The following is a 26,356-nucleotide window of genomic DNA, read 5'->3' as shown; positions in this document are numbered from 1 at the left end:
TCAGAAGACACTTATTGCTGAGTAGGAAGTGATTAATCAGTGCAATAATACATGAATTGTCTGCAAGGTACAACGAAAAAAAAAAGACTAGGGAGACTGAAATCTATGGGATGCCAAAATAGAGACTTATGAACAAAGAAGAAAGCTATTCATAATTCCTCATACAATGGCAATCTACCATATTTTGTGTCTGGATCAAGAATTTGATGACGAAATCAATGTTAATTAATGCCATGGGATTCAATAAATCACACGTACGGAAGATATAGTGGTGTGTATAACTACAGATTTCATCAAGTTGTAGATTATATACGATCGTGGGGAACGCATTGTTGTATATAACACACACCTTGGTAGAGCCGAAGACACAAAACCTTTACCAACTAGAAATCTTTCAAGCCATCCTTTACAACCCTGAACTGTTATTCTAGCAACGTAAAATTTGCAAGTATACTATAATGAAGCATGAAGCATGAAGCATTTCTCGAATGTAAAATGAGGATTGCCATGTAACTTCATAATTAAGGATTTATAATTATCATTTCGTTTTTTTTTTTCTGTTTCCATTTATCAGATTTCAACTCGTTTTGGATTTTCTATTCCAACACTTCATTTCTGCCAAGTATGTATTTTTTCTAAATAGAAGTCGGATTAAGAAAAGAAATGAACCATATGTTCATACCACGAATCAAGACTAGAAGGCTCAGGATGGGACTAGAAGGGACTAGAAGGCTCAGGATCAGGACTAAAAGGCTCAGGCTCAGGATCAGAATTTGATGTTTTTGGAACCGATGGGACTAGAAGGCTCAGGATCAGGATTGATGCGTCTGTTGCGGATGCCTGCAACTCCAGTGGATGGCGACTCCCTCACCCCAGATCGGATCAAGAAGTAATCCTCCACACTCACTTATCAACCATGACTTTGCCCTCTCAGGAAACGGGATCTGATTCATTTAGCTGGTCTACAAATGGTGTCCTCAGCGAAACTTACTCCTCTTCCAAAACGTGGGAGGTACTAAGACCCCGCGGTGGTATCCAAGCTCACGCAAAGTTCATATGGTTTAGTGGAACAACGCCTAAGCACGCCTTCCACATGTGGGTCACAAATATGGACAGACTCCCTACTCGCTCCAGGCTGTATTCTTGGGGTATGCAGGTCACTCTTCATTGCTGCATCTGTTCTGCCCATGAAGAAACTCGTGACCACCTACTGCTGTCTTGCCCGTACGTCCTAGAAATATGGTATGAGATTCGTCGGCGCCTACTTTGTCATGTTCCAACCTTCAACTCTTGGTCAGATCTTATGCTATGGACCTGCGCTTCTGCCCCGACAGCACCAAATGTCCTGAAGATGCTGGTTATTCAGACGCTCACTTACTCCATCTGGCAGCAGCGAAATAACATGCTGCACAACAAAACTTTAATCCCTGCTCTGGTTCTGTTCAAAGACATAAATAGACAGGTCATTAACTCCATCCATGTTTTGAGAAAACGGAAGAAATTCAGAAATCTCATGACTTTTTGGCTCATCTAAGCTCTTGTGCTAGATAAAGGTTTGATAAGGGTTTTCTTCGAATCCCAATTGTATCACTTCCCTGTTTTTTACATTCTTTTTTTGCCAGGGTTGTGTTTGTATAGATTAGTTACTATGTAGCGAACTCTTTTATCTTTTATGATATTAACATATTTAGCAAAAAAAAACGAATCAAGACACTCGCACATTGGGAATAAATAAAATTGAACCAATGTTTGGTTATCCTAGAACGTGGGGTTGTTCAGGCCCATGGACTCTTACCATAGATTGTGGGCGTTGAAAGAGCAGCCAGTAATGTAGTTGCCTATCTTCTTCTAGTGTAATGGTTGGGACTTTTTAGATATGAATTTAATTTGGTCATGAAGACTGGGAGCCATGAAAACAATAATATTAGGTTACAATATCTTATATTTTTGAAATTCTGCAGATATACACACTATACAGGCCAGTCCCTTCTATAAAGCCAATGACGCATTGGTTCAGGCCACATAATATAAATTCATAACATGGGCCACAGTTTTCAAAATTACATGTAGCTTAGATGGTAAAATTAAACAAGAGTTGTTATATTTTTTGGCCTCTAGTTAGAACCAGACCACTGCCAGTTTTATACTCTCTTTTTTATACTCTCTCTGTTTTATTTTAATTGTCGTTTTAAATTTGTGGACATAGATTAAAAAATGTTTAATTTTGTATATTTATTATATAAAAACATCATTGCTAATACATCTAACCACATTTCAACCAATATAAAAATAGATTAAAATATAAAATTAATAAATTTTGCATTGAAATTATAAAGTAACATTTATTTTGAAATGAAAATTTTATTGTACAACGACAACTAAACTGAAATAGAATGTGTATATATTTTTCATGGTATTTTTTTTATAAAGGGCCACATTATTTGACATGCTTTAAGAGTACATCTTTGGGACGGCACTGACTTTACTCTTATGTTAGGGTTATGTCAGACTTTGGCTGAATCCCATGGTGGTTCGGCAAAGGCTGTAATATTTTGGAAATGTCGGCCATGACTCTTTTGGCTCAATGATTGAGCATATAGTTGTGCGTATAATAACTACAGAAGGTGGTTGTGAAAAGTACATCGGAATTCAATAACAGTATGGGAGGAAGAAAAAATGTTTTATCTAAGATGTTTCTTTTGAAACTATAACAAGTTGTAATTTTTTTTTTCTCTAAGATGTTGTAGAACGGGTTACGGGTGAAGGCGAAAACAATGGGCTGTGTAATCTGTTTTTTTTTTTCCACCAAGTCGGGATTTATATTATTCATGAAAGATGTTATAATTGCAATCTTGCAATACATCGCTATGTTTGTAAGATCCAAAACATGTTTTGAAAGCTTTGCTAGTTTAAGGCGTTAAGCCGCGTGACCTAATAAAATCCATAATGCAGTTAAAAAGGAGCTAGTGGAGATATTTGAAACAAAAACCATTTTTTCGTTTCTTTTTTCTAATTTTTGTTAATTTGTATTTGAGATATTTCTAATAGAAGTGCTCTAATGTATGAGACGGACTATAAGGAAAATAAGTATGATACAAATGGTTTAAGTCATTGTAAGGCGTCAGCTTTATAGATTTTGGTAAAAGAAAGTACATGAAAATGATCTTAATCACGAAGCTCTCATGACCGGTAAAAAAAGAAATTGATTTAGATCTCATTGCAGATGGGGGTGGCCATAACGGAGAAACTGGAATGCGTGGACGGCAAATGATGTGTTGCCAACATTCATACCAGTACGTTTAGCATGGAGATTACATTTGTAACCTAAGCACCAAGTTCTTACATCACTTTCTTATACGAGCATTCATCTTCTGCCACCAATACCATGCATATGCATGCACCATCTCCACCTCCAGTCATCTTATAGCCATATGCCGCGTGTCCTGTATGGTTCTCTTCTACGGTTCCACCCAAACTCATTCCTAGACTTAGTGTGGACTTTGTGTTAATTTGATTCTAAACTCCATTAATTAGTTGAGTACAAAAATTAAGAGTTATTCTTGTAAAGGTACTTGTTTTCTAATTGCAAACGGATGATATTTGATCACAAATACACTCACAATTTTGTGATCTTGAAAGAAGTATTGTATCTACGAAATGGATGTGGTATTGTCCTTGAATCTTTCTGTGGGATTGATTGGTGAACCCATCATCCACAAATGTGAGAGTATTTACTTTAGGGAACGAAAACAATAAATATTTATTGGTAAGTGTGCTTCTCGTCACTTGTGCTCAATCATGTTTTCGTTACATAAATTCTAAACACTAAACGAAATTATTTTATTATGCCGTTTAGTTACAAAAGTAGTCATGTTAACTTTTATAATCTTAACCGTTTATTACGAGTCTATGACTAGGAAGTCAAACCTTTACTTAACCGTTTGTTTATAGAGCAAAGGGGTATTTTTTTTTTTTAAACACTATTTTATATATTCCAAAAGATTACAGGAAGGATCAGAGTCAATCCCAATTAAAACAGAGTTTTAAAAACAGAGCAAACCAAACTTGCTTTTAAACATAAAGGTGTCTAAGCCAAGCTGGAAACCCAATAGCAATATAGGATTGAAAGAGATCCTTAGAGATTACACTATTAGCGATTTGTGTAGCCCCTCTGAGATCTTTGCTTGCTGCCCATGAAACATGCCATTTCAAAAAACTTTGGAACATTGGCATGAGTTTTGAGGTATAAAACTTGAGAGCTGGCCATGCAAAGGGGTATTATAATGAAGGTTTTTTTTTTACTATGGTTTTATAATGAAGTAAAAGTTGTCCCGGTATTATCAGTTTTCAATGGTTTTTTTTTACTATGGTTTTATTACGAGTCTATGACTAGAAAGTCGTTACATAAATGGTTTTTTTTAACTATGGTTTTAGTACTGCATAATATCTTAAAAGGATAGATTTAAAAAGTTGTCCCAGTATTATCAGTTTTCAATGTTCCAACAAAATTCTTTCCATTTTGTTTGTCAACCATTTTCTTCTACATTTTCTTATCATCGTGGCCCAATTCTTCCTCATTTTATATTATATAAAAACCCCAAATATCCGTTTGTTTTTGTACCGACGCTTTGATTGCGGTGACCATCTATAAATAGACAATTTTCACGACTTCCTCTCTTTCCACTTCTGTCTCTGTCTGTCTGTCTGTCTCTCTCTCTCTCTCTAATATGGGATCTCAAACTGATTTGGATCATGAAAGCGGTCGCAAGTTTAAGATGTTGCAACCCTCTCAATGGACTGATTACTTCCTCTACTTCCCGATCGATGAATTTGTGAGTCTATTTACTATTATCAATATATATGCGGTTACGGAAAAATATACACACACGTGTCTGTGAAAAAATAAAACATTAGAAAGAGTATATGATCTATTTATTTTGTTGCAAAACTGGATGAAAACGATGGCAACAAATTTGATCATGATACTAGTATTGTTTGTTATAGTGTTATACACTACCACTTAACATACACCAACAAAACAGACAACTGACTTGCGTAGCTTCTTTTAGGAACTAGATGTCCTTGCAAGCGAACTCGAAGCAATCAAGCCCAACGTCAGAGACATGCTCATGTCCTCTAACCATGCAGAAAGTCATGACTCCACGAAGAGGAAAATACTTCTGATATATTTGATGATCAGTCTTGGTATTGCATATCATTTTGAGAATGAGATCGAAAAGATCTTGATACACGCCTTTGAGAAGATTGATGATATGGTCGAAAGTGAGCATGACCTTTACGCAATCTCCATCTTCTTTTGGGTTTTCCGAACCTATGGTTACAACATGTCGGCTGGTAAGTCATGTATGCTTATCTTTAATTTCATACATCAACTAACATGTTCATTTCTTGTTCTAGTGAAATGTATAACAAGATCTTACAATGTCTAATGTATATAGATGCATTCAAGAGATTCAAAGGGGATGATGGAAAGTTTATGGACTCGTTAACAAAGGATGCTAAAGGCATGTTGAGCTTGTATGAAGCCGCTCATTTGAGGACGACAAGAGATTATATAATGGACGAAGCGTTGAGCTTCGCAACGAAACATATGGAGTCATTGGCAGGACGATCAAGCCCTCATCTCTCCAGGCTTATACAGAATGCTCTTGGTCTATCTCAACATTGGAACATGGAGATATTAGTCGCAATGGAATATATCTCCTTCTACGAACAAGAAGAAGACCATGATGAGACATTGCTCAAGTTTTCAAAGCTCAATTTCAAGTTACTACAACTTATTTACCTTAAGGAGCTCAAAATGGTTACAAAGTATATAATTTCCTCAGCAGCTAGTATTTATATATGGTTTGAAATAGAACCCTTGAAGAATAAACCCATGTTTTCATTATTTATCACATTTAAATACATGTGTGTCTCTTTGTCTGATTGCAAGATGGTACAAGGAGCTCGACTTTGCATCTAAGTTGCCACCTTATTTCAGAGACAGAGTGGTGGAGTTACATTTTTTTGTTATATCGATGTATTTTGAGCCACATTTCTCAAGTGCGAGGATTATGTTGACTAAGTTCGTCACGGCCGAAACCATTATTGACGACACTTTCGATAGATATGCCTCTATGTCTGAAGCTGAAAGCCTGGCCAAAAGTCTAGAAAGGTACGCTACATTTTAAAATTACGCGTAATTAATAGTCATAATGATGACGTCGTGAGAATAAGAATGATCATTGTGGTGATGCACAAGGTGGGCTCCTGATAAAGACATGGATAAACAACCAAATTATTTGAAATTCGTATTTAAATTTATACTGGATGTATTCAAAGATTTCGAAAGAGAAGTGGGGTCAGAAGGAAGATCTTACATCGTGAAAAGTACAGTAGAAGAGGTAACTAATCAAAACTCTTAGTATACATGTATATATATCAAAGCAGGTGTTTCAAAAAAAAAACATGTATATGAAAGCATTTTTAACATGTACCTACATTTAAAATTAGGGTCCTTATAATCATATAATAAAATCATGGATGTTAACTTGTTAGCTGTTACATAAACACATGGTTACTAGATATTTGATTATTCAAGGGCCCATCTTATCTCAAATATGAGATTCCTAACACTTCTCGGCATATAATTATTATTACTATTTATCTTCAATCCTTTTCAATAGTAAATTTCTTATATATTTCATCAAAGTGATACTTTTTGGTTTTCACTCTTGAGGTGAAACTCATAAACCATGCATGAAGGTTTCTAATTTAACGTGTTTACATACTTTTGAACCATCAGTTCAAAATACTCGTGAAAGCCAATCTTGACCTTGCCAAATGGGCGCAAATCGCTCACGTGCCTAGCTTTGAGGATTATATGGTGGTCGGTGAGCTGGAGGTCTCGTGGTACGCGAGTATGGCAGGCACTTTTATGGGCATGGGTCATATTGCTATGAAGGGAGCTTATGAGTGGCTCAAATCAAGACCAAAACTCATCCAAGCAATATCTATAAATGGACGTCTGATGAATGACATGACAGGTTTCTGAGGTACAAATAAAATATTCGTTCTATAAATGTAATATGGAGGTCAAATGGATAAATTTCAAAAGTTTGTGTATATTTAATAAAAAAAAGATGTGGGTTGATTAGGATGACATGAGTAGAGGATATGTAACAAATGGGATCAACTGTTATATGAAGCAATATGGAGTTACAAAAGCCGAAGCTTATAAGGAGCTTCATAAAATGCGTGTTCACAATGACAAAATAGTGAACGGAGAGTTGTTGACGACAAAAGATGTGCCAAGGAGAGTTCTCAAGCAAGCCATCAATTGTGCACGCATGGCCAGTGTTGCCTATGGCTATGGTGAAGGCTTAACACACCCTGAAGGCAAAATAAAGGACTATATTGTTTCTCTTTATCTTGATTGGAAAGACGTTGATTGGAAACACTACTAATGAGTGTAACCTTTGTCCTTTTTCTGTGTGCAACAGTGTGACCTTTCTCTTTTTTTTTTGTGCAACAGTGTGACCTTTGTCTTTGGTTCTTATTAGTTTGTTATTTTTAAGTCGTTTACATTACATTATCTTTTTCTCTTTGAGGACATTATTCTATGTCATAAAGGCCATGTGAATCATGTGATCCTAACTCTAAGGCTAGACATTTTATCCGTCAAATTTAATTCGATCTGTTATTTGCTTTGATTCGATTCCAAAATTCCGGATATCCATTAAATTTTGGAGAAAAAAAAAAGTAAAATGAATATCCGTTAAAAACGAAGAAAAAATCACAAATACTAAATTTTAAGAATTGGATATTCGCTCCGCTCCGACAACTATATAAATACACATATATGTATTGATTAAATGTAGAGTTTTAAATGTATGAGTTTATATAATTTTATTTTAACATACGATTTAATAAATTTTATTCACATTATTACTTATAAAAGTATTATAATAAAAGAAAATAAAAGATTTTTTTTATAATATCTATAACTTTTCTTAAGTTTGTCTTTCTTATTATTAATTTTAAAATTTACAAACATATAATTTCACTGCTTCTTTAATTTTTTATTTTATATATCATGTAAAAATATTTCAAAGAACAAATATATCTCGATTTTTTTCTATATTATTTGTATTAACTAAAACAAAATGATATATCTGTAAGTATTCGCAAATATCCATAAACATCGACATAATTTTTGGATATCTAGTTTTCTGGATATCCTATTTTTACGGAGAAAATCAAATCAAAAATTTTGATATCCGTAACATACAAAGCAAATAACAAATATCTCCAAAAATTTGGATATCCGATCCGTGCCCAACCCTATCCGACTCATTATCACTATTATAAAGCACATAGTGCACGGAAGACGAGAATCATTACTATATTAAACACACAGTGGTATGAACCAACGTTTTGTGGTGAGTCGAAATGGAATTGATGATATTAATCTCTTTGTCCTTGACAACTCTCTTAGCATTTATCTTCCTAAAGTCACTATTCAAACGAACCACCACCATTTCCGAACTTAACCCACCACCGTCTCCATGGCGGCTTCCAGTGATAGGAAACCTTCACCAGCTCAGTCTCCATCCTCACCGCGCTTTCCATAGACTCAGCCTCCGCTACGGGCCGCTCATGCTCCTTCACTTCGGCTGTGTACCTGTTCTGGTGGTCTCATCAGCCGACGTAGCTCATGACGTCATGAAAACCCACGACCTTAAGTTTGCCAACCGCCCCAAAACAAAGGCGGTGGATATAATTATGAACGGCGGACGAGATGTGGCATTTTCCTCTTACGGTGACTATTGGAGACAGATGAAGGTATGATTTTACTTATTTAATATAGATATTGACAAGATTTGTATATTTTAAAAGAAAAAGACCAAGAATTTTTATAAAGTAGATACACCTCCCTCATATGCTCCTTCCTTCACCCATTTTGATTTTCTATTTTTTTTTATTTCATCATCATAAAAGCTTATGGTATAACCTTTATACCAAATATTACATAATAATTAGTATATATACTTTATCCTGCACAGAGAGCATATCACTACCTAAATATATATTATTGTCCTGATCTTCTGATCTCCTACAGCTAAATTGATTATTTCACGAACAAAAGAACTTGCGATATGGATTGGTTTATCATAATATTGTAGGTTAGTCAATATGTAAATATTCACATTTCAGGCTAATATACCTTTTATTTGTTTTAGTTTAAGACTAAGAGCATTTCCAAAAATACTCTCTATTTTAGAATTTGCAAAACTCTATATTTGAAGTTTCAAAGTGTGCTATTCGAATAGCAAAACTTCAAATTTAACTTCAAAATTATTTAAAATTTACACTATGATCTTTATATTTGTCATAATTAATATAAATCCATAAAAAAATTATGAATAACTAGCACATATATAAAAATATTACAGTAATATTAATTAATAAAATCTTACAATAAAATATAAAATTATAAATAAAATACATAATTAAATATCAAATGATAAGCAAAATACCACATTATTTCATAAATATTTCCATAATGTTCCATTTTCGGTTACACAAAATTTGTTTGGACAATACTTTAGAGATTTCAGAGCAAACTTACTAGACTATTAGTGTTGTTGTAATATTTAAATTTATATAATAATTACATTTGTATCTTTTAAGAAAGTTTTTTTATTAAGTTTGTTTTGTAATATTTTTGTTGTCTAATTCTAGTTTTAAAATATTGTAAATCTTATTTTAATTTTTTATTTAATTTTATGTGTAAAATTTGAATTTAGAAAAATAAATTTGAAATATTTATGATGTACAAAAGTTTTAAAGATTAAAACGATAAATGAAAAAATACTTAAGAATCATAAATATTATGTATAATTAATTATAAAGACCAAAATGCAAATAAAAATAAAACTTCAAATTTGGAGTTTTGAGTAGTGAAACTTCAAATATGAAGGTTTTTCTTCTTAAAACTCTAAATTTGAAGTTTTAAAATTCCTATTTGGAGAGCAAAAAAATTTTATATTTGAAGTTATATTTTTTTTTTTGGAGATGCTCTAACTTACCATTTAATTCGCTAACAAATTGTTTGCAAATCTGCCTTAAATGAAGAGTTTATGCGCTGTCCACCTCCTCGGCAAGCAAATGGTGAAGTCCTTTGAGAATGTAAGAAAAGAAGAGATAAACGCAATGATGGAGAAGCTTGAGAAAGCTACTTCTTCTTCTTTATCGGTAAATCTAAGCGATTTACTACTTAACATGTCAAACAATGTCATATGTAAAATTGCAATGGGAAGAAAATATAGCCGTGAAGAAAACACTAGCGATTTTGAAAATCAACTGAGAAAAATCATGGAGCTTTTAGGCGCATTTCCGGTTGGTGATTACATCCCAAGTTTGGCTTGGATAGATAAAGTCCGTGGTTTGGATCGTAAAATGGAGGAAGTGAGCAAAACGTTTGTGGAGTTTTTAGAAAGAGTGGTGCAAGAACATGTTGATGAAGGTGAGAAGAAAGAGGCATCGGATTTTGTTGATATGCTGTTACGAATTCAAAGAGAGAAGACAAATGGATTTGAGCTTGATAGAAGCGATATCAGACTCATCATTTTGGTAATTAAAAAACAGCCTTTATTTACTAACAGTATCCTTATAAGTCAAGAAATTTCATATTAGAGATTCACTTGATTTAAAGTTAGTGGTGATGTTACTAAATTTGAAATTTCGTAATCGTTTTGTAGGATATTTTCTTAGGGGGGACGACAACTACTTTCACGGCCGTTGATTGGGCAATGACACTTCTTATAAGATATCCAGAATGTATGAAAAAACTCCAAGATGAGATCCGAAAATATTCTAGACATAACTTATATGTATCGGAAGAAGAAGTTGAGAATATGAAATATCTTAAAGCTGTGATCAAAGAAGTCCTTCGACTACACCCTCCGGGTCCAATGTTAATTCCTAGGCAACTTAGTCAAGATGTCAAAGTGAAGGGATATGACATTTCTGCTGGAACAATAGTAAGCAACTCTTGATAAATCATGTATGATATAAGAAAACTATATTTAAAGAAGAGAAAATATATCTTGTGTGCGTTTTGAGCAGGTATTCATCAATGCTTGGGCAATCCATAGAGATATCAGAAAATGGGGATCAGATGCAGAAGTATTTAAACCAGAGAGGCATTTGGATATGCATTTGGATTTTCAAGGACAGGATTTCAACTTTATTCCATTCGGATCAGGAAGAAGGCTATGTCCTGCAATAGATTTTGCAGTGACGTTAATCGAGGTTGCACTAGCAAACTTTGTGAACCGGTTTAACTGGAGAGTGGAGAGTAGACCACTTGGAGATGACGATCAGTACTATCTAGCTGAAACAACTGGTATTGAAGTTTGCCGCAAGTTCCCTTTAATTGCCTTCCCATCTTCAGCGTTATCCACTATGTAGTGTGCAACTAAAATCAACATCTCAGCTGAAAAAACAAAACTCATTTAGCAGAAAAATAAACAGAAACTGTTAAGGTTGTTGTCATGTTGAGTGTAATGGTGTTTTTCTTCACCTTCTTAGTGGTATGGTATCATTAAAAAATTACCAACATTTGCTTCTTCTTTTTGGTGTGTGTGTGTGTTAATTTAACTTTACTAAACCTGAAATATACTTGCAAGCATTTATGCTTGGCGTTAAATTCAATACTTCTTTGTTTTTCTAGTACAAAACTTCATGAAAAGTTTATATGGGTGGTTGTAACGTTTGGGACCTAATGTATTCTCTCTTGATCTATCCCCATATGTTCTCTTAATCTTGATTACAAATCCTCTCATAAAATTTTCTAGTTCCTTATAAATCCTCCACTTGCGAGTTACAACAATTTTTCAGTTCACAAACCTCTAATTACCCATAATTGATGTTTGCAGATAAATAGTCAAAGTAAGCTGATTTTCATCATATTACTGATTTCGTTCCTTATTATGGTCTTCACTGATGCAAGTAACCACCTTCCAAATACCTTGATAATATTAGTATAACTAGGTAGTTCGTGCAAGCAGATCTATCTTTTTGATCTTGTCATCATCGTGGGAATGGTCTCATGTCAACGACAATTATTTTACAATTTTATAGAAGATGAAGTCAACAACACTTTGTGTAGTATCATATTATACGTGCGAGTCATGACTAAACTAATTACCAACCGACGTGCAGCCCATCCTGCTCCGTATTTAAAACCAATCTGTTTTAGCCTTTTGCCCATATTGTTTTTTCCAAATAAGGTTAAAGATAATAAAAAAATGGAGACTCTAGTTCTCGGCTTCAGGGACGATAGCAGCTTCAGAGACGATAGTAGTCAAGAGGATTGGCATGACTTTGAGGTTCTTGGTCGTGGAGACGAGCCCAAGATTCTTATCAAGAAGACAAGTATGCTGTCCGATTCAGAGAGGCGGATCTCCGTTGACCCGAAATCGCTTTTGTCGAGGAACGAGAGCTTCGACATGATAACTTCACGGCCGAGAGATCATCAAACAAAGACGAAGTTTATAAGCTGCAGCCTCCCGAACTCAGCATCCACGTCACCTAGACAAAGTTGGAAGAACAGAACCACGGAGCAAGTTCTTGACCTAATGCTCGTTCAAAACGCTGCCGTTTCTTTCGGAAGAAGCAAATCTTGCGGGGAAGGACGTGCATGCACGCCATCCCTAGATTTCGACATGTTACTACGCAAATCAAGAACTGGACATCATCATTATAATCATAACCATCAGCAACACCATGATGATGATAATGGCTTCTCTTCCTCTAACAACACCAAGAGTCTCTCTAACAAGAGTAGCGGAAACAACTCTTTCTTCTCGAAGACCGAGTCTAACAAAAGCAATACCAACACGGCCAACTCGAAAAGCATCAATACCTTCGAAGACGGATTCAAATGCAGCGCGTTGTGTCTATACCTACCCGGTTTTGGTAAAGGTAAACCGGTTAGGTCATCATCTCGGAAAGGTGATTCCTCAATCACTAGAACCACGACAATGACTTCGACTCATTCCATGGCAAGAACTGCTTCTATGAGAGACACCACGGTGATCTCAGCTCGAGCCTCGCTAGAGAAGTTTGACTGCGGTTCGTGGACTTCTTCGGCTATGATTCACGATGACAATGTTGATCTCGGTGGTCATTTCTTCGACTTGCCTTCTGAACTGATCAAAGGCGGTCCTGGCGGAAACGATCAGGACGATCCTGTTTCAGCCGCTTTCGTGTTCCACAAGGAACCTAGTTTGGAGAAAGAGATCAAAGGGGTTCTGAAGACTTCTGGTTCGAAATCAAGAAGGTCTATGGAGTCGCCACTTCATGTTCGGTTCTCAACTTCGTCGCCGGTTTCTTATCCGACGTCCCCGAATCATTCGATCACGCCACGGTTGTTACAAGCCACCGAGGATTTTAGTAGTTTCTTGGAAGCCCAAACCGTGTGAATAATAAATGTGACAGATTAACTTTTCTTTTTTTTTCTTTTAATTTTATTTTTTATTGATTAATCCAATGAAGTTAACTACATTTTAACCTTCTCTTGCTGAAATTGTTTTTTGGTAGCATTGCCATTCGAGGACTAAAACTTTTTCATTGTAAACACTAAAGAAACAAATACACGAGAGGGAAAAAAAGCAACCTATTATATAATTTATATACGATACTGCGATTAAATAATATCTAATATTATCTTCTTGAATCCATTAATGGCACATGAGAAGCAAGTTGTTATGTCATTCTGCTGGATTTTCGGAAAATATAATATAGATCATAAGTACTCAAGCCACACTAAATCAAGGATAATGCAATATTTTTAGCTGTTTAAAACAATATATATTTTGTTTTATATTCCCTAATATATTACGTTTGATTTACACTTTTGAACTAGAAAAAAAAAACTGCAACATTTGGATCGCATCACTTTAACCGTATCGACCACATCAATCCCATTTAAATTGCAGTGACTGCAATAGTCATAAATCGACAGCATATCTTCAACAACCGTCCGTAACCATTCCAAACCTTATAGTATATATTTGAACCGACAACAAAGTTGCTGTTTTAGATTTACTGATTACTTTATATGTGGACGTTGAATGTTAGAGGAACAATTTTTATAGGAGTAAATAGACTCTGTGTTTTCAGAGAATAATGCAGCTTGCAGAGATCATGCAGCCTCGGCCACTTTCTATGAATGATCTCCGTAACATCACAGTATTAAATTTACAACAAAAAAATGCCATCAAACATTAAATCTGACCAATGGTTTGACATGATACATGACACAACATATAAACACACGTGTACTGTTCGTATACATTTATTGACAACCCGTTAGCCTTTAACATCAACAATTATTACATTTTCTTTAAGAAAAACAAAACAAAAAAAAGTTTTGAAAATATTTATGGTAGAAATCAGCATTGGTAGGGTTCTTGAATGTGATGCAACTAACTTACACAATGATTTTGTGCCGTACCGTCGGTGAGCATCCTAAACCCATCAAACCTAAAACCTTGTATCTGTTTAATTCTTTTTTTTTTAATTTTAGGGATATCCGAAGCCCATGGAAAAACACAGACTAACCTCTAAAGCGGTGTTGGCTTACATGTCGACTCACACTCTGAGAAACATGGTCTTATATCCGCGTGGTTACAAGGTGAAATATAGTCGGGTGCTTTTGAAATCAGATCGTTTATCTCTATGCAACCGGCATGGTTCTGTTTTTAATTATTTGCTGTTAAGAAAACTTTTTGTGTCTGTTGAGGATGGTGTTGAGGATATTAGTTAGTGGTTAGTATACATTACTTTGGTTTTAGTCTATATAAATATCAAATTGTATAGATTTTTGTTTTTCAAATAATCAATTTCAACATTCGTCATGTCATTATGGTCAACATACATAATATCTAAGTACCTTAGAACATGATTATTGGGGTTCTGGGGTTCTTAACGGTTCTTAGTAATTTAACTAAAAATTAAAAAACGAATTTTTATATTCCGATAAAAATCCCATCTTAATAACTTCTAATAATCATGTTCTAACAAAAGTCAAGGCAACAAACCTAAGAAAAATGATTACGATGTTTACTGTCTAAAATCAAGTCGTTAATGAAAATAATTTTGTAGGTTCACACGTAAAATCTCGTAATATAACACTTTCTATCAGCAAAAAGTAAAGAAAATTATCAGGAAAATAGTCATATGATTATGGAACACTTGTATTCTAGTGCAGCTAAGCTACGACCACTTTCTAGCGCATCTGCCACTTGAGAGATTCTAACCACCACAAAATGTGGGTCCCAGATGCTCCTTCTACGTTGGGATCCACGTTTAGGCCCATTCGGTGGCCGTCAAGAAAAGCTTAAAGGCACGTTCCTGACCTCCCAAAGCACAAAGCTATCTTCTTTTGTCGATAATTAGTAATACAATATATTAAATTTTAAAATAATTAAAAAACTCCGTCCAGACAGAAACTTATTAAGAAAAATTCCAACCCTCTTTTTGGATTATTAAGAAAATTAATTGTATGCTTTTTCTGTCACGAATGGTAAATTGAATTTGTTGTCAACGTTATAGACTATAGAATTTTATTCTTGACAATGAAAAATATATACTAAGAATTTATAAACCGATACCGAAATTATGATACAATAAAAGAATAGCCCAAAAGAAACCACTAAAGTAAAACATATCCCCCATCTCACTTCATAACCTCTAATCCTTTCTTTTCTAATAAACATGAATACATTAAAGTATGTTTCATTGTCGTGTCCTAAGCAGTCGGTCACCGATCGTTCTCATCTCGAACATCTTCACAGCAAGACCAACGTCGCGGATCGTAGTGTCGAGCACATAAGGATTATTCTCAAATACAACTCTCGAGTCATTGAAAAGGTGACGGCAAGGCTCACGGCGCTGAGAGATGGAACCGTGGTAATGGAAGTAACGGATTTTGCTCTCTGCCTTGTGGTATGTTTTCCCTTGTAGATTCTGAGACATGTGAACTCCCGTTGCAAATACATTTTGTGGCTGGACCGCGTACTTCCGGTCTCGTCTTGGAACCTTCTTCACGTCTCTATATGCCATTTTCTCAAATCCCCATTTCCTGAACCATTACAGAAAATTAGCGTTTAGAGATCAAATCAGTCTACAATTTATGAACTAGGAGAGATGGCCATTTGAGACGCAGTGAATTTTAACCACACCATAATCTAAAAAAACTCAACTAAGACCATCTCCAATGTATTTTGCTATTTTCACCTCTAAAATAGGGAAACTCTATAATAGAGGTGATATATACTCCAATGTATTCCCCTAAAATAGTAATCTCTAAAATATAGAGTAAAAAAATAGAGGAATGCTATTTCTTCCTCTATAAATAGAGGAAAAAATAGAGATCTCTATTACAGAGTAAGAAATAGAGGTGGGTTGGAGCAATTTCACCTCTAAATGCTATTATAGAGGTGAAAATAGCAATGGGTTGGAGATGCTCTAAATCAAACCATAACTGAAATGTTTGTCCTAACAAGAACCATTACACATTCAATCTGAGTCGAACAAATAAGATTAAGAAGTAAAACCATAACCGTACCAAACTGATTATCAACATCAGAATTCAATATTATTTTTAGTTAAACAAAATAATTGCCAACCAAAAGCCGGATCAATCTTAAAGTTAGAATCTTAGGAATATATATATCACTCAAATAATGTGATGTGAAATAAAAGCAAAGATCTGGACCAACATAGAAGACTAATACAGAATACTCGAAGACTTTTTCTAACCAAGTGTTGACAGAACCAGATGCTTGTTCCATAATAATATTACAAAAGCCAATCAAAACTACGTGATTATATTCTACGTTACTCAACACATCACACATGCGTCTTTAGCTAAAGCATCATTAACCAAAACTATAACGAGATTATGATTAATATTACCTGTAAGTTCTCGCCGGACCATCACCGGAGTAACAAATCCTACTACTCATCGGCATCTGCTCAATAGTAAACTGAGAATATTCCTCCAAAGATTCCATAACCGACTTAATCGTCTCCTTCTCCGGAACATACATAAACTCATCGACATCGAAGAAGAACATCCACTTCGCCTTAAACCTATACCTATGCAAGCAATCATTCACCACCATGAACTGATTATGATAATACCCATCGAACCGCTCCTGATCCCTAATGTCATGCACCGTCACCCTCCCTAGCTCAATCCACGGCCGTAGAACCTCGAACACGTCGCCGTGGATCCCCCCGGCGTCGTGGAGCACGAAATGCGAGCGGTCTCCGAAGAACCTCGCGTGGTACGCGATCCATTCTCTGACTCTCTGCGGGCTTAGGTCGCCGTAGAGAGACGAGCCGCAGTAGAGGTAGTCGTACTTTTTCTTCTCCGGTGAGGTGTAGAGGTCGAAGTCGACGGAGTTTGGAGATTCCGTTAGGACTGGGATCGAGTCTGTGAGGTTTAGCGATGGATCTCCGGTGGTGGCGTGGAGGATGAGGCTTCCGCCGGAGTTCACGGCGGAGATTGTTGGGAAAGTGCAGTTCACGACGACGGTTGTGTAGATCCGTCCGTATCCCCAGTCGGTTAGGATTTTTAACCCGGTTGTGGAAACCGGGTCTTGGGTCGGGTCGAGAGGGACCCACTCGCATCGGTACGAAGGGTGGCCGTACACGTGGAGGGGTTTCGATGATAAGCCGATAACGGCGAATGAGTTAACGCCGCCTCTGTACGCGCTCATCGTGACGAAGTTATAAGCCGCGGAGCCGTGACCAGTAAACGTCCGTTTGATAACGCCGTTATCCAACACTACCGGCTCTGTAGAGGTTTTTTCAGGTGTAACGTTAACGGCGGTGGATGTGATGTTAACGGGAACGGCGGGGGAGAAGCGTGAGATGCAGAAGCGGAAATCTGAGGCGGAGAGGGAGAATGAAGAAGGTATGAAAGGTAAGAGAGTGGCTAGAGTGAAGATGACGAGTAACGCCATGAAGATGAGCTTGAGCTCGGTGGAGAAGTTCCAAATGACGCCGACGAGAAGCTTCTTGTCCTTGTTGGGGTGATGGTCTCTCTCTTTGGCCATGGGCGATGGATCTTATCGTCTTCGCTACTAGATCTGCTCTAGAATCAGAGAAGAAGATGAATAGATTCTCTCTCTCTTTCTATGGTTCAACGAGTCGAGTCGATTTCTATTCTCTGCTCTGTATGTTAATGTGTATACACACACAAAGCTGTTCTTCTTTTTGTCTTTGTTACCTGTGTTAGTGTGTTTATATTCATTTTATTTAAAAAAAAAAATGCTATTTCCGTGATATTTCCTGAATATGCTATTTTATTTTAGTAAGTGATGTTTCTTTTCTTTTGCTAATCTTTGTATATCTAGTACATAAAGAAGGGTCTAATGAAAACAACTTATAAAAAAAGATATACTGGAATTAGACACATTGAATCCATCACTACTTGGGCAAATCATGCTATGCAGGGGTAGCTATAAGCCAGAAGTCTTTTTTTGTTCATTTAGCTAGGAGTGTTTTATTAGTTAATTTCGTTTTTAAGAAAAATGTAATATAAATTAAACCGAATTGTGTATAAATGGTGTGCTTTTGCGTAATTTTAATTCAGTTTTATTTTTTTATAAACAGAGACAATATAATAAAAATTATTTTTATAAGGAAAATAAGCCAGGTAAATTTTCTAATTCAACTTCAAAATCAGATTTCTTCGTTTGGCTAGGCCTGAGTATTTATTTAAGTATTAGGTTTTGACGACATTATTTGTATTTGTAATAAAAGCCTCTTGAAAGGCCTCTCTGAATAATCACATTACCTATTTCTGTACTACTTTGACTTGCAGACGTCATAATGGAAACTGTAAAGTGAAGGGAAGGGAAGGGAAGGTCATAAAGAAAAGAAAAATTAAAGATGATTACCAACTAATCGAAAATTAATTGTTTACATGATAATTAATAATGCATCTGAAGAAAACAAACAGTTTTTATGTGCTAAACGCCAAATTCATCTGCATTATTAACGACAAAAATATTTTGTATACATGTTATTTACTGGCCAATATATATCCAACAAGCATTAAAAAGCTGATGGCATACAGCCTTCTCAAATGAATCATATAGTTTTAGTTAAACCGGTTAAAATTTCTTAACTTTTGTATACGAATATTCAGGGGTGACAATGTGACATTTGAAATAGAGAATGAATCGCGACCGCGTTTTCTTACCGTAATTTTTGTGTACTTTTCTGTTACGCAGTTTCGTTAATTTGTTTACAGGATTCCAACATCTGTGGGAGACCTGGCGTTGTCTCCAGTACCCACCTGTCGGCCAGGCCAGCGTGACGTCTCGGCTTCTCTCCAACGTTTCAGTCCAGACATCTCCTACTCATTGGGTCTTAATATGACAAGGCCACGTAGGCCTAAAATTAGCCATAGGCATAAGACCAAGTATCATTGAAGCCCATAAATGGGTTGTCCATCAATATATAGCTTTAAGTCTTTTAACACATCTGATAGATTTAATTATTTAACATGTAGAAGACATTGGAGACATCTCCAACTCCAAGATAGTTGATTTTGGCCACATTATTCTTTAAAAAAGTTAAGCTAAGCTGAGGCAGCATCTAGCTCTCAGCTTTTGGCTAACCTAAATATTGGCTAAGCTAGATGTAGTCTTGTCTGAGTTGTCTCTACATGTAGAATGTGTAGTCACTTGATCATATTATAAAGTTTTTGGCTTTACTTGCCTTCTTTTTCATAACTAGCATGTTTAAAATTCCTTTGATCATATCTAATGTACCATCCAAGAAAATACTTGTTTATTAATATTAGATCCATACATCCAACAAGTTATTTTATCATTGGGTTCAGTATAACCTAAGTTGTTTGCACGATTGCTAATATTCCACTCATTTTGGATTTGTTTAATTGGCCAAATGATATGGAAATATAGGCCTGATGCAAAGTATTCGCAATGGGAGTTTTCTAACTTTTGAATTGTCCCACGCACAAGCCATATGATATGAGGAGTATATCGGAACTTTTTATTGTAATGATCTCAACATGGCAGAACAACAAGGCAAACAAATGTTATCAGGTATAATCAGATGTATCAGATTCCAAACTAACAGATAAATTAATATTGTTCTTTTTTTTTAAATCCTAAGCATCAAGAAAAGCTCTCACAACATCGACGATTGGAGCCATGCAAATCGGACATTTCTTACTGCTCCATTGCAACTCATGAGCACATTTTAGACACGTGCACATATGTCCACACCTACGTACAAAGAAACAAAAAAAAAACAAGACCGCTAGTTACTAAATCAGATTTGCGATTTGAAATAGCGATATGGCAAACGCACGTACCTATACAGAAGCGAGTCAACAGGCATCTCAGAGCAAACGCAACACTTGCGTTTTAAGGGATTCTTAGTTTCTACTCGTTGTTCTGAAGATGAGCCTACAAGATTGTTTCATCAGTTGAAGAATTTTAAAACGTTTAATGCGATGATAACAAAACTGACCAGAGCGACAAGAATCTTGAGTTGAAGATTTCTGGAAATGAAGTTGCATATCAGTGCAAGATTTAACGGTGTTTCGCAGTTCTAGCATTTCTCGTTGAAGCTGCTCCATTTGTTCCCTGAGATCACTTATCATCTGCATCTCCTGTGTCTGTTAAGTGAAGATCAGACCAAAAAAAAAAGTGAAGATCTTAGCTTACTTCACCAACACGTAACCTAACTTGAAGAAAAGCAAAACTCACAGTTTGACTTGTGGCAGAAGAAGGCTCAGGGAGAGATAAAGACGCTGTGGGTTCGTGATCCTTGTCAATATCTTGATCCCTGAAACTCCACGAAATCATCAACGTACTACTCCTTTCTGATGATTGGCTGCAAGCGTCATGATCAGCTTCAAGAATTGTGTCGCTTGCAGCTTCAAGATTTGTCTTCTCTGGTTCTTCCTCTGTTTCATTATATTCTTGGTTCCTTGCTGAGCACTCTTCAACCCACTCTTCTTTTTCTTCTTCGTCTTCTTCTTGATTGATTGGTACGCCTAAGTGATTCTGCACGAGACTTGTCATCAAATTATCGATTTTTTGTCGCAAGTCACTCGTCAAGAAGTTGGAAACTGTTCGGCTGCACAGCAGCAATTCGCAAAAAAAAAAAAAGATTACAATCTCAAAATTTAAATGAATTTTGAGAAATGATCATAGGTTATATACCTCTGGATAAGGTTACATATGTCCTTTTTATCTGATTCAGTGTTGAGAACCTCAAGGTACCTTTCTTTCCTTAACTCTTCCCAGTAACTTCGAGGCCTCGATACATCGTAGATCCAATCAGTTGAAATTTCTCCAATGTAATCATCAAAATCTCCATAATCTTCATAGTCATCATCATCATCATCATCATCTTCTTTTTCATCCCAATCATTTGCAAACTCTATTGCTACTTCTTTCACCTCTTCATCCTGTTGTGAAGCATTCTTCTCTTTAGCCTTCTCTCTAGAGTCTTCTTCAATTATATTTTCTTGAAAATTGTTTCCATCAGTCTCTTTAGTAGACTTGTCTTCTAGGTTTTGCAGAATAAACATTTCTTCACCTTGTAGTGAAGCACTTAGCTCTTTACCTCTCTCTGGAGAGCCATGACATGCAGATTCTTTTGCTGGTGTAATAACTTCTTGAGAACTCATGATTTTCACCTCAGTGATATCTTTGGACTTGGCTTCTTCAGAACAAAGCTCTTCCTCTTTCATTCTTCTTCCTTTCTCTTCAGGTTCACACTGCATTATTTCTCTACTACTCTCTCTTTTATCCTTAATCTCTTGTGTACCAACAACTTTCTCCTTTGAAGTAGTAATACTTCTCTCCTCAGTTTTGAGATTAATGATTCTCCTTGAAGCTTCTTGCAACACTTCATTTCTCTCGGTATTAGGTTTGCCTGTTTTGCCTTTACCTCTGTCCATAGAATATCTTCTCCTACTCTTTTTGTACTTGGAGTTCCACATTTTCACCTTCTCAGCTATTCCCATAAATGTGTTTCCTTCTACACTTTCCTCCATTTCTCTCACTTCTCTACTTTCCTTCTCAGTAGGTTTCTTTAAACCATTTTTATTGTTTCTGGTTGTTGTCTCCTGGACAACCTTTTCCTCTTCTTGTGCAGTCCCTTGTTGAGGATCTCCAATCTCTATGGACTTAGTTTCTACAGAAACACAATCTTCCTTTTCCTTTCTTCTTACTTCTTTCTCAGGAAACTCACAAGTAGTATTGCTTTTTTCCCCACTTTGGACATTACTGGTTCTTTTAGCATCTTCTAATACATCATTTTTATCAACTCTCTCAGTATTAGCTTTGGTCTCAGTTTTACCTTTCTCTGTCCATCTACTCCTATTCAGTTTCTCCTCTGAGTTCCATCGGTTCACCTTCTCAGCTATTCCAACCAAAACATTCCCTTGCACATTTTCTTTAGCAATAGCTTTCTCCTTTGTTTCTCCTTTATCTCCTCTCCCTTCTGTAGTTTCTTTCTGAAGGGTTTCCCCTATAGGTTTCTTTAAACCACTCTTACCCTCTGCACTTTCACTCAAAACAGCTTTCTTGACCGTCTCCTTATCGCCTCTCCCTTCATGACCTTCTCTAGCAACAGGTTTCTCCATTGTTTCTCGCTTTTCGCCTCTCCTTTCAAGACCTTCTTTAGCAACAGGTTTCTCCATTGTTTCGCGTTTTTCGCCTCTCCTTTCTGCAACTTCCTTTTTAATAGTTTCTCCTGTTGGTTTCTTTAAACCATTCTTGTTTTCTACAATTTCACTCAAGACAGCTTTCTTTGCGGTTTCCACAGCAGAAACCACTTCTTGAGCCATTGTTTCTCGCTTTTCGCCTTTCCTTTCTGCACTTTCCTTCTTAATAGTTTCTCCAGTGGATTTCTTTGAACCATTCTTGTTCTCTACAAGTTCACTCAGGACAGCTTTCTTCGCGGTTTCCACCGCAGAAACCACTTCTCGAACCTCCTTGACATCAATCTTCTCCATTATTTCCTCCACAGCTTTCTTCTCCAAAGACTTCTGAGGATCTTTCTCCATCACCCTAGACCGAGAAGAGACAGAACTAGAAATGTTATCAGAATTTGTCTTATTTTTCTCCCTGCATTTCATTTCATTTACTTCAGAGTTAAATATCTCTCCAAGAACTGCATTACAAACCATAAAACATTAGATACCTACTTGAGAAGATGCATCACACCAGACCCTCGTGGTGACCGGTTTAAATCAGATCCTCCTGCCCGGTTTAAATCAGATCCTGCTGCCCATGACTTAGACCGATACTTATCTTGAATCGCAATGCACCTTTCGTAACACCGAATCCTAAGCGTCGACTAAACACACAACAAAACAAATCTTTAGCCCTAATTAAACCCTAAATTTTTAACACCAGTCTTCGTTTGATATAAAAGCAATTACATATATACCTGAATCCTTCCCCGGTGCGTGAACTTTGAAACACAATGGCGATCTAACAAACTAGCCAGCTCCTTTTCACGATCACGCATCATCTGAATCAATAAATCAGCAAATGCTTGTCTCCCTCTTATTCTTGGGGAACAAGAAACCTGAGGAAAAGTTCTTGTTTCTGTTGTTGTTGTCTGAACTTCTTTGCCGTTCTCGTTACTGCTGCTTCCATTGTCGTTATTACCCGTTGTTGTTTCCGTGTCGCTGCTTAGTTTCCTGATTATATCCATAACTCTTACGCCTTCTCTTTCCTTCTCACCAGAAACAGATTGTGAGTCAGATTCAATCTCTTCCTCTTTATGTTCTTCATTTTTTCCTTCTTGAACTGGCTGTATTGGTTCATATTCTTTGACTGGTTCCTCAATAAGAGACTCTGAGTTCTCTAACACGTTTGATCCTGAAGAACTCGTTCTGCTATCGGTTTGGGGTTGGTTTTGGTTCGAGCTCGTTGTCCTTGCCTCCCATATCTGAACCAGAGAAGAAGCCGGCATGGTTTCTTTCCTTGACGTGTTCTTATCTTGTTGACCCGGATGAGGTAAATTCGGATCCGGGTCGGATCCTATAGAGGACGATGATAACCGAGGTTCCTCTGTTTTCAAAACAGAGGATTTGTTGGAAGAACTTTCAGGAACCGCTTTGGTGGATTCATCAACATTCTCACCGGAGGCAACGGTAACGTTATCGAGATGATCTCTGACAAAAACATTGAGATTCTTCTCGAAGGCGACGTGTATGTTTCGGACATTGTTGTTGTTGCTGTTGTTGTTCTTGGTCTTCTTATTGTTGTTGTTGTCTCCTCGGATGCATCTCTCGTGGGGGCTTAATACGTAATTAAAAGCCTGAGACGTTTCTACGTCAGATGTCATCATGACGCCATTTTTATTGCAACACCAAAATCAAGAACACAAATCCTATTTAATCGGATCTTTGTCTATAATTTCTTATTTCTTGACCTCTTCTAGAGAAGAAGAAGAACAAGAACAAGAGCATCAATGATGGAGATTTTTCGAACAAGGAGGAAAAAGTTTTGATGGACAAGAAGAAAGCAAAGAGACAGAACAGGGGAAAACGAAGAGACAGAGGCCAAAACAGATCAATGGAGAAGAAAGGCAAGAAGAAAAAATAAAAGTATGTGCTGTTTTTCTCTCTGTTTGATTTTTAATAGATTTGTTGTTACTTTCATCCACAAATATTATTTAGGTAAATAATCCTACCTTTTGTAATTTGTATAATGAAAAAATTCCAAATATAGATGAGTTGATTCTTGTATATTTAAGTTGTAACTTTTAAAACTAAAAATAAAAGTTTTCAGACAGTGTCAAAGAAAGAGGGAGAGCACACTTATAGCATTCTCTAAATTGGAGTTGACTAGTTTAATTGATACATGTATTACCTTTGTTTTATTCAAACTTACCGGTAACATTAAAGTGACTTGACTTGAACACTTTTTATTTAATCAGTGGATTTAGCTAGACATGAATCTGGATATACTACAAAGATCAGTGGTATTAAATTATCATGTTTTTGAATTTAGTGTTATCTAAAAGAGTATTTTTTTTTCTTCAATTGATACATGTATTTACCGACTTGACTTGAACACTTTTTATTTAATTTAGCTAGACATGAATCTGGATACTTCAAGGATCAGTGTAATTGAATTATCATGTTTTATAATTTAGTGTTACCTAAAAACGTTTTTTCCCAACTCATGTATTAATTACATGTAACAAAACATGATCCCATTATCATATGAATCTACAATAAAACTATTTTGTTTTTCTAAGTTTATGAATAATATCAAATACGTTTCCAATTATATACTATAATGATTTATGGTAACTCAGTATGGAATAAATAAATAGTCTTTGGGTGTAACTGGTAACAACTAAAAGGAATGTATAGAATGATAGGAATTATAATTTTTGGAATTTAAAGGAATGAAATCAGCATTCCACTTATTCCAAAACGTTTTTGATTTGGAATGATTTTTCAAATGGTAGTTAATTTTTTTTTTGGAATGGTATGGAATGTTATGGAATGAAATGGAATACACATTCCATTTTTTAATTGTAACTGGTGAAATTTTTTTGGAATACACATGAATTAAACATTCAGGAAGTTTTTATTCCAAAAAAATGCATTCTAGTTACAGCCTTTGACATGACTTATTGATATATGAGTATGACTATATTGTCATCTATTTCATATAACTTATTATGTAAGGTAATTATAGTCTTTGACTAAAGTGTCATAGAAAGTTAAACACATATTAACTGAAAATTTAGTCTTGGCGTGCTGTGTGTCATTTTAAAAAACAAATTTAGCTAAATTTTGGTAAATAAATACCAACACATAAGTGATTGTTGCTCAAATATATAAGATATCCACTTAAAATTTGGCACTTTGTAATTTTATCATCAACCACTGTTAAATTTACTTACGTTTTCAATATTGTGCTCAGTAAACTTTGGAATCTAATGTCTTCAGTGCACAATTTTTTCCCATCTCTCAATTTCTTGAAAAATCATGCCTTTGTTTGAAGAAGAGAGCGATCACAAGTATCATTAAAGCAATGGCCGCTAACGCTGAGATTGTAACAACTGATCTTGGAGACATTGTTGCTGCTTGTCTATAAAGGAATCAACTGGTCATCTTGAGAACTGTTTCTTGAGTTTGCCTTGAAAGTTATTGAAAGAGAGGTTGAGATACCCCAAGCTCTTCATATACCCAACAGCACCAAGAATTTCACCGGTGAGCTGATTGTGAGACAGATCAAGAGTCTCTAGC

The 26,356-nt window shown here is 35.9% G+C and overlaps 5 protein-coding genes across 6 annotated transcripts; 3 read left to right on the top strand and 2 right to left on the bottom strand.

The window, feature by feature from the left end:
- The first annotated feature begins 4,264 nt into the window (after window positions 1-4,264).
- On the top strand, window positions 4,265-7,585 carry LOC106362657 (putative terpenoid synthase 7). Of its 2 annotated transcripts, none has more exons than XM_013802524.3 (7): window positions 4,265-4,832; window positions 5,070-5,355; window positions 5,460-5,832; window positions 5,957-6,178; window positions 6,266-6,407; window positions 6,809-7,058; window positions 7,161-7,585. In XM_013802524.3, the coding sequence occupies exons 1-6, from the start codon at window positions 4,728-4,730 to the stop codon at window positions 7,055-7,057; spliced, it is 1,377 nt and encodes a 458-aa protein (XP_013657978.2). In that variant the 5' UTR covers window positions 4,265-4,727; the 3' UTR covers window position 7,058; window positions 7,161-7,585. The 2 variants fall into 2 exon arrangements, with proteins under 2 accessions (XP_013657978.2, XP_022550328.2); XM_022694607.2 differs by having other exon boundaries at window positions 4,694-4,832; window positions 5,060-5,355.
- Window positions 7,586-8,407: 822 nt separating this feature from the next.
- LOC106412125 (putative cytochrome P450 71A28) lies at window positions 8,408-11,628 on the top strand. The gene is made up of 4 exons (XM_013853016.3): window positions 8,408-8,847; window positions 10,141-10,638; window positions 10,767-11,048; window positions 11,134-11,628. Exons 1-4 carry the CDS (start codon window positions 8,455-8,457, stop codon window positions 11,476-11,478), a joined length of 1,518 nt encoding a protein of 505 aa, XP_013708470.2. The 5' UTR covers window positions 8,408-8,454; the 3' UTR covers window positions 11,479-11,628.
- Window positions 11,629-11,840: 212 nt separating this feature from the next.
- LOC106377938 lies at window positions 11,841-13,845 on the top strand. Its single transcript, XM_048776346.1, has one exon. The coding sequence runs from the start codon at window positions 12,111-12,113 to the stop codon at window positions 13,491-13,493; it is 1,383 nt and encodes a 460-aa protein (XP_048632303.1). The 5' UTR covers window positions 11,841-12,110; the 3' UTR covers window positions 13,494-13,845.
- A 1,813-nt stretch (window positions 13,846-15,658) lies between these two features.
- LOC106412510 (galactan beta-1,4-galactosyltransferase GALS3-like) lies at window positions 15,659-18,364 on the bottom strand. The gene is made up of 2 exons (XM_048776091.1): window positions 16,993-18,364; window positions 15,659-16,156 (listed from the first exon to the last, which is right to left on the bottom strand). The coding sequence occupies exons 1-2, from the start codon at window positions 18,138-18,140 to the stop codon at window positions 15,811-15,813; spliced, it is 1,494 nt and encodes a 497-aa protein (XP_048632048.1). The 5' UTR covers window positions 18,141-18,364; the 3' UTR covers window positions 15,659-15,810.
- Window positions 18,365-20,079: 1,715 nt separating this feature from the next.
- Window positions 20,080-25,107, bottom strand: LOC111207072 (general transcriptional corepressor trfA-like). The gene is made up of 7 exons (XM_022704671.2): window positions 23,530-25,107; window positions 23,285-23,436; window positions 21,291-23,204; window positions 20,832-21,204; window positions 20,593-20,740; window positions 20,435-20,528; window positions 20,080-20,345 (listed from the first exon to the last, which is right to left on the bottom strand). Exons 1-7 carry the CDS (start codon window positions 24,436-24,438, stop codon window positions 20,228-20,230), a joined length of 3,708 nt encoding a protein of 1,235 aa, XP_022560392.1. The 5' UTR covers window positions 24,439-25,107; the 3' UTR covers window positions 20,080-20,227.
- Window positions 25,108-26,356: the final 1,249 nt, after the last annotated feature.

The sequence above is a fragment of the Brassica napus genome, chromosome A1 (assembly GCF_020379485.1).
Source record: "Brassica napus cultivar Da-Ae chromosome A1, Da-Ae, whole genome shotgun sequence".
In the NCBI taxonomy this organism is placed as follows: Eukaryota; Viridiplantae; Streptophyta; class Magnoliopsida; order Brassicales; family Brassicaceae; genus Brassica; species Brassica napus.
This window is presented reverse-complemented; position numbering and strand designations above follow the sequence as displayed.

Coding starts and splice junctions, on each gene's coding strand:
- LOC106362657 (XM_013802524.3), top strand. CDS start 4,728: ATGGGATCTCAAACTGATTTGGATCATGAAAGCGGTCGCAAGTTTAAG. Junction 4,833..5,069: donor ACTTCCCGATCGATGAATTT/GTGAGTCTATTT, acceptor AGCTTCTTTTAG/GAACTAGATGTCCTTGCAAG. Junction 6,408..6,808: donor TGAAAAGTACAGTAGAAGAG/GTAACTAATCAA, acceptor TTGAACCATCAG/TTCAAAATACTCGTGAAAGC.
- LOC106412125 (XM_013853016.3), top strand. CDS start 8,455: ATGGAATTGATGATATTAATCTCTTTGTCCTTGACAACTCTCTTAGCA. Junction 8,848..10,140: donor ACTATTGGAGACAGATGAAG/GTATGATTTTAC, acceptor CCTTAAATGAAG/AGTTTATGCGCTGTCCACCT. Junction 10,639..10,766: donor ATATCAGACTCATCATTTTG/GTAATTAAAAAA, acceptor ATCGTTTTGTAG/GATATTTTCTTAGGGGGGAC.
- LOC106377938 (XM_048776346.1), top strand. CDS start 12,111: ATGGTCTCATGTCAACGACAATTATTTTACAATTTTATAGAAGATGAA.
- LOC106412510 (XM_048776091.1), bottom strand. CDS start 18,140: ATGGCCAAAGAGAGAGACCATCACCCCAACAAGGACAAGAAGCTTCTC. Junction 16,157..16,992: donor GGTCCGGCGAGAACTTACAG/GTAATATTAATC, acceptor GTAATGGTTCAG/GAAATGGGGATTTGAGAAAA.
- LOC111207072 (XM_022704671.2), bottom strand. CDS start 24,438: ATGATGACATCTGACGTAGAAACGTCTCAGGCTTTTAATTACGTATTA. Junction 23,437..23,529: donor CGCACCGGGGAAGGATTCAG/GTATATATGTAA, acceptor TTGTGTGTTTAG/TCGACGCTTAGGATTCGGTG. Junction 20,346..20,434: donor GTTGACTCGCTTCTGTATAG/GTACGTGCGTTT, acceptor CTTTGTACGTAG/GTGTGGACATATGTGCACGT.